Genomic DNA, 6,366 nt, shown 5'->3' on the forward strand with positions numbered 1-6,366 from the left:
TGATAGAAAAAAGAGTTCACAATAAAGTGCAAATGCATAAGAAAATTTGCAATAATGACAGATTAAATCTTCAAACAGGACAGTTACATGTAATGCTCAAGGGTGTAAACTCTATTCAACAGGGTTTTTCCAATGAACATGGTTGATGGCTACGAAGAGAAAGGAGGGGAGAGCCTAAGAGGAAAAAAAAACCAGGCAGTAGAGAACACTAAAAATTTCAAGACAATAGATATGTCAAAAAACCGAAATTGTAGGGATATAGTATTTTAGCTCTCCCTTACAATATCTAGGAAGCTGCTTTTTGCTCGTCGGCTGCGGCTTCGAATGTCTCTCCAGCCACAAGCTCTGGCACATCATCGTCATCCTCCTCAGGGATTGTTCCAGGAATGGCACCTGCACCACCAGGCATCTGCTTCTGGAATTGTTCTGCAAGCTTCCTCAAGTTGTCCAAGTTATCGGGTCCTGAAAAAGTAACACCAAGTATAGGGCATACCGTTGTTTAAACACCAAGCACCAGTACCAACAATGATATTTGGAAATGCACAAGAAAACACGGAAATGAACAAAGGAAAACTTACCCAATTGGTTGATAATTCCAGGTAAAAGATCTTGCAATTCTGGAATACACAAAAAAAGTTTGTAACCGAGTAAGTTTTCCAAACAACAATGGAATGGACATGCGAAACACAGCAATGATGGTCCATGGTACTGCTAAACCACAGAGAAGCACCAGAATAACTTGTATATCTAATCACTTGATTAAGCGTAGAAATAGATGTCCGAAATGGGAACTTAGGGCACTCGTGACCTAGTATATGATCCACAAACTGAACAAATACTGTTGGTGCATTAAACATTCACATAAAGAAGAAAAACATTCTCGTGCTAGAAAGCTAAACAATGATACTGGAGGAGCTTACTCTTTGTTTGAGGAGATCCACTAACAACCCATGTGTTGGCAGCAATTGAAGCTTGAACTGAAAGAGACATAAATTCATTGCTTAGTATAACACACAGAATCATGAAAGCCTGCCAATACTAACTAAAAAAGAACTGTCCGCTAACTGAATCCTAAGACTCATTATATTTATACCTTTAGGGTTTTGGAACTGGATGACTACATCGTCCTTGAAAATATTGACCTCCTCAATGGCTGGAATGGCATTAACACCTATTCTTTTAAGAGTGCTTTGAAGCCTTTTATCATCTGTGGTTGTGGTCTTGTGTACAGCCTTCTTCTTTCTGCCAATATAAAATAAAAGTCACAACCAGATAATTTTAAAATAATGGTTATAAGGGAGAAAAGATGGAGAACCTTGCAGATGAGATTCAAAAACAAAGTTAATGCACAGACTAACACACTTTTCTTCCTGGGGCTTAAATTTTGTTATGGAATAGAGTAGTAATCGACAATATACAAGCCATCCCACAACTAGGGGGGATCAACTATAAGAACCTGTAGAAAAACGATTTCACGAGTAAAAGGCTCTGCAACCACGTCATTCCTACTACCCCCGCAGATAAACCAAGGTAAAAATAGATCTATTAAGGGTTAAAGGTGACAATCACATGTGTATATATTTATCACATTTGATAAATGGAAAGATACACAGACACCAATCTGTAATGTTATAAATTATCACATTTGATAGGAAAACATGAAAGCATAGCAACTATGCTTGAATTAAAAAAATGACTTTAGGGAACCTATGGATATAAAAGCAATAAGGAGAAAGGAAAACAAGAGAAGAATTCAGTAGACCTTCTAACGCTTCCCTTTCCACCAGTGCGCACGGCACCAGCCATCTTCTGGAGCTTCTCTATATTCATCTGCATTTACACAAGAGAACATCAGGGAACCTGGCAAGTTTTTAATGGATCAAATTGAACATTAAACTACAGTTAAACAGTACATAATTACAATCAACACACTGGGATTGATCATCCCTGAAAGACTGAATCTTATCCTTCGTCTATTTGACACAAACGCTATTCGTTACAAACTTTGGATGGTGAGAAAATAAATGTGCACATTTTTCAGTACTCACTTTCTAGGAATTAGGATCATTGTTTTATGATATGGGAACCCTACATGAAACTCATTGTGATAATGATAAACAAGTATCACCTGTCGTGTTAATTTTTGATACTAATTCTCAAACTAGATGGCAGAAATATAAATTTACGGATAAACATACATACAAGGCGATTCAACAAATGAAAGTAAATATGCTATCATTGAAAGCAACTATAGTTGTATTCTAATGGACTTACCCTGTGGCTAAACAATAGAAAAACTTAGCAACTGATTCACTAACCTTCCCATTGAAGATACAGTATCTCACAAACAAATGGAATATCTAATCAAATCCAAGAAAACTTTTCTTTTAAAGAGTACCTCTATTGTTACACTGAGAACCAGCACACTCAATCTCATCTAATATGCATATAATCAAGCACACGCCAACAAAATAACATAACTAAAAATCATATTATCAATCGATTCATTGAAAACATAATACAATAGCCTTTAAAGAAGGAAGATCAAAAAACCCTTAACAAATCATAAACCCTTTCAACCAAAGCCACAAAACCCTAACATCAAAACTAATCTCAATCCTAATCAACAGCAAACCCTAGGAAAGGAAACAAATCTAAACTTCATTTCGTGGAGAAAACAAATCAACAACAGATTTGAAAACCCTAAAGATGAACGATAACAATACCTTGGAAGGTTTTTGTTTTGTGGATAACGAAAGAGCGATGGGTTTGTTTGGTACGCCGCAACAGAGCTAGCTCACACTGATATTGTAAGTATATATATAAACCTAATCATGAAAATTCCATTATTGCCCTATTTCAATCTAGAATTTGGTTCCGGTTCTGTATAATTTTTGGTTCTGGTTCTTTTGTAGTTCTGGATTCAAGCCTCGGGAAAAATGAATAAGAATTTTTGCACCCGAGAAATGTTACGATGCGAGTCATTTTTGTTTTCAATCCGCAGAGAGTTCTGTTGCCCAACTATATGGCATAAGATTGGGGCAAGGTGATGATCATACCGCATATAATTTGATCCTAATCAACAAAACATGGATTCTTTTTTGAACATCCAGCCACCACATCATTTATATGCGAACATTAATTAAAGTGATAGAACAATTTACATAGTATCTACACAGAAAATAACTAAACATGTCCTCATCAAACAATTTATTTAGTCGAAACATTTATTTATCCATATACCTAATAAGAAACTGCAGATCTTTATACCTAATAAGAAAGGAACTACCGTGCAATAAAAAACAAGGAGAGGTTATGTTGCCTGATGGAAAGTGAACCACAAAAGATGCACCACCAAAGAGGGTCCAATATTTATTTTCCATCTTGGACCTTTCTCAAAAACACCACTCCAGGGGGAAATGAGATAGCAGGATGTTGGGTTGTGTAATTTGAAGGTTCAAATGGAGAAACAGTTGGAAAGAACCAACCAAAGAAATATAAGCAGACTAAGCTTTTCTCAACAATGTTTGTCCAATAACACTAAAATATAACATGTCAAGACACAAATATGAAAAGCAATAAAGATAAAACAGCATTGAGAAAATCACTACGAAAATCGATTTATCAAAACAAAAATATTTGTAGACAAAGCTTGGTTCGAATATCTATGCAGTTTTAGCCTCTTCAGCAGCTGCTTCAAATGTCTCTCCAGCTACTAGCTCAGGGACATCGTCGTCATCATCCTCTTGAGCTGCTGCTGCTGCTGCACCTGCTCCTTGTTTCTTGAATTGCTCTGCAAGCTTTCTTAGGTTGTCCAAGTTATCAGGCCCTGCAAACAAATTAAGACCATCTTCAGACAAGATCCCGAGATGCCATTACAAGATTTAAACTGTCCCAACTTAAACTCATAAGCAAATAAGAACATAGAAAAGAAATGTCATATAGATGTAGCTAAACTTACCCAATTGGTTGATGATTCCAGGGAGGATATCTTGCAATTCTGTGTCACAAAAGTACAAGTGTTAGGTGATCAAATGTTGGCAGGAAATCAGGAGTTCGAATATTTCGTCACTCAAAGGATATAACACAACATTCATGCACTATACAGCACTATAATAAATGAATATATAAAAAAAAACCTCACATTTGCATAACCAACAATAAAACAATGAATAAGAAAGTGAAAAATCAGAGGATCATACGACTAGTGATGCATTCGTTAGTGGGGCTTGCTTACGACTGATGCACTGATTGGCAACAACGCAACAATCACGGTGGAGTACAAGAATTGTCATACACATAGATATAGATAGATGAGAATAATAGACATAGATGTCAACCAAATAAACAGAAGGAAAGCATACAAGTGAGTAAAGAAAAAGAACAAAGAGGTTACTTTTTGTTTGAGGAGATCCACTAACAACCCATGTGTTTGCAGCGATTGAGGCTTGAACTGAACAGAAAGCAATATATGTTATAACAAATACCAGGAATCAAAGCAACAAAGTTGATTACTGCTGGGAGACCTTTCGTTACCTTTAGGGTTCAAAAATTGGATAACTGAATCATCCTTGAAAATGTTGACTTCCTCAATAGCTGGGATCGCATTCACACCTACTCTCTTTAGAGTGCTCTGGAGCCTTTTGTCATCTGTGGTGGCAGTTTTGTGTACAGCCTTCTTCTTTCTGTTATTTAAGAGCAAAAGAACAGTACAACAGAATTAATGAGCACACGGGTATTTAAAAAACAAGACAAGCAAATTGGAGGAAAGTGAAGAAAACATGAAGTTCACTTCCATTTGCTACAGTCTACATGAATCTATAGCAAATATTTTCAATCGCAATTCCTCACAAGACACATATATAAGCAATTTGAAAGAAAAATATCACAACTTTTGAAAAACAAAAAACAAGAGAGAAACCAAAAGAAAAAAAAAAACCTTCGTACACTACCCTTTCCACCAGTGCGCACGGCACCAGCCATCTTCATGAGCTTATCCCTATTCATCTGCATCAAACATAACATTGAATCAGTAAAATTAACGACTTGTATATCTGAAAAATAGAGCTTTTCGAAATTCTGACAAAACAGAGATACAAAAATCAATTACAGGACCCCCAAAAGTAAACAAGCACAGGTAGACGCCTTTTCACAAATGTATGTTCAAATCATAGTGTGACTTATGGCGAAAGACACATGATATGTATGTTCAAATGCAACAAAAATAAAAAAAACTTGGAAAATGCTTAAGATAAAGAACTAGGGTAAAAGAAGGTAAGCCAAATGACAGAAAACTTCATAGCCAGGAGAGGACATTATCAACAGCAATGAAAGCACCACTAGTTATATTTAGAGACATAAACACCCTTAGATCAAATTGATCAATCAAACCAGAAAAGAAGTGGGGAAATCTAAAATTAGATGAACTCCTTAATCTAGCTGGAGTCCAACATCTAACATATTTATAGTGGAATATCACAAATTTTTCATCTAATTAACAGAAAAAACATACATTGTGAACACTATTTTAATTTTCTCAGACATCACGCAAACCAGCAGGTTTAGTGCCAAAATACAAGCTCAGACTGCCCATAAGTACTACTAATCCCCTCCAAGACCCATACAGTAACTCAAACCATATCCAGACATTTCTAGCTCAAATGACACAAGCAAATTATCGAACAAAAAGAAAAACAAACTTATAAAGAGGCATCATCACTTACTAGGCATGAATCTCAACCACACAAGAAAAAAGAAACGATACTCAAAATACAATAATAAATCGAAAGTAAATATACCCTAAAAGTTCAATCAAGATAAACTTACACATACGATACCCACAGAACACTGATACTAAACTTTAATTAAAACCCCCAATTTAGAAAACAGTTTTCGACATAAATGAAAGAAGAAAACCACAGTATCAGATAATGAAATAAAACCCTAAAGACTAAAAAAATCAAAAGCCATTCATAAGGAAGTGCAAATCAAGAAACATAATAAGATTATGAAACCAACTAAACTAAAAAAAGGAATGACATTTTAGACAGAGAGCGATTTTAGGATGATACCTTTCTTTAGGGTTTTTTCTTTTGTGTCGTGGAGACTGGAGTGAAAGGGGGTAGAAATATGAGGGTTTTGGAAGATGCATCTTGTATGACTAACGAAATTTTATACCTATTACTTTCATTTCCAATAATATCCTCGTTCACTTGTATATATTACTGTTTTGTCCCTATACGAATATTTTTAATCCAAATATAATTATTTCTTTCAAAAGAAAAAGATTTTAGAAAAAATATGGAGGTTCCATTTAACAATTTTCTATGCTTCAAAATAAAATATACACTATAAAAATAAACAAAT

At 35.2% G+C, this 6,366-nt stretch overlaps 2 protein-coding genes across 4 annotated transcripts; both read right to left on the reverse strand.

Annotated features, from left to right (window-relative positions):
* LOC113298247 (nascent polypeptide-associated complex subunit beta-like) lies at window positions 1-2,878 on the reverse strand. Of its 2 annotated transcripts, XM_026546937.1 has the most exons (6): window positions 2,727-2,878; window positions 1,763-1,830; window positions 1,094-1,242; window positions 921-977; window positions 579-617; window positions 1-462 (listed from the first exon to the last, which is right to left on the reverse strand). In XM_026546937.1, exons 2-6 carry the CDS (start codon window positions 1,828-1,830, stop codon window positions 287-289), a joined length of 489 nt encoding a protein of 162 aa, XP_026402722.1. In that variant the 5' UTR covers window positions 2,727-2,878; the 3' UTR covers window positions 1-286. The 2 variants fall into 2 exon arrangements, with proteins under 2 accessions (XP_026402722.1, XP_026402721.1); XM_026546936.1 differs by lacking the exon at window positions 2,727-2,878 and having other exon boundaries at window positions 1,763-1,836.
* Window positions 2,879-3,462: 584 nt separating this feature from the next.
* Window positions 3,463-6,147, reverse strand: LOC113298249 (basic transcription factor 3-like). Of its 2 annotated transcripts, XM_026546939.1 has the most exons (6): window positions 6,072-6,147; window positions 4,940-5,007; window positions 4,537-4,685; window positions 4,397-4,453; window positions 3,962-4,000; window positions 3,463-3,829 (listed from the first exon to the last, which is right to left on the reverse strand). In XM_026546939.1, the coding sequence occupies exons 2-6, from the start codon at window positions 5,005-5,007 to the stop codon at window positions 3,666-3,668; spliced, it is 477 nt and encodes a 158-aa protein (XP_026402724.1). In that variant the 5' UTR covers window positions 6,072-6,147; the 3' UTR covers window positions 3,463-3,665. The 2 variants fall into 2 exon arrangements, with proteins under 2 accessions (XP_026402724.1, XP_026402723.1); XM_026546938.1 differs by lacking the exon at window positions 6,072-6,147 and having other exon boundaries at window positions 4,940-5,013.
* Between the last annotated feature and the right edge of the window lie 219 nt (window positions 6,148-6,366).

Source organism: Papaver somniferum, chromosome 7 (assembly GCF_003573695.1).
Source record: "Papaver somniferum cultivar HN1 chromosome 7, ASM357369v1, whole genome shotgun sequence".
NCBI lineage: Eukaryota > Viridiplantae > Streptophyta > Magnoliopsida > Ranunculales > Papaveraceae > Papaver > Papaver somniferum.

Coding starts and splice junctions, on each gene's coding strand:
- LOC113298249 (XM_026546938.1), bottom strand. CDS start 5,013: ATGCAGATGAATAGGGATAAGCTCATGAAGATGGCTGGTGCCGTGCGC. Junction 4,001..4,396: donor TGGATCTCCTCAAACAAAAA/GTAACCTCTTTG, acceptor TTTGTGACACAG/AATTGCAAGATATCCTCCCT. Junction 3,830..3,961: donor TGGAATCATCAACCAATTGG/GTAAGTTTAGCT, acceptor ATTTGTTTGCAG/GGCCTGATAACTTGGACAAC.
- LOC113298247 (XM_026546936.1), bottom strand. CDS start 1,836: ATGCAGATGAATATAGAGAAGCTCCAGAAGATGGCTGGTGCCGTGCGC. Junction 1,243..1,762: donor GGAAAGGGAAGCGTTAGAAG/GTCTACTGAATT, acceptor TTATATTGGCAG/AAAGAAGAAGGCTGTACACA. Junction 618..920: donor TGGATCTCCTCAAACAAAGA/GTAAGCTCCTCC, acceptor TGTGTATTCCAG/AATTGCAAGATCTTTTACCT.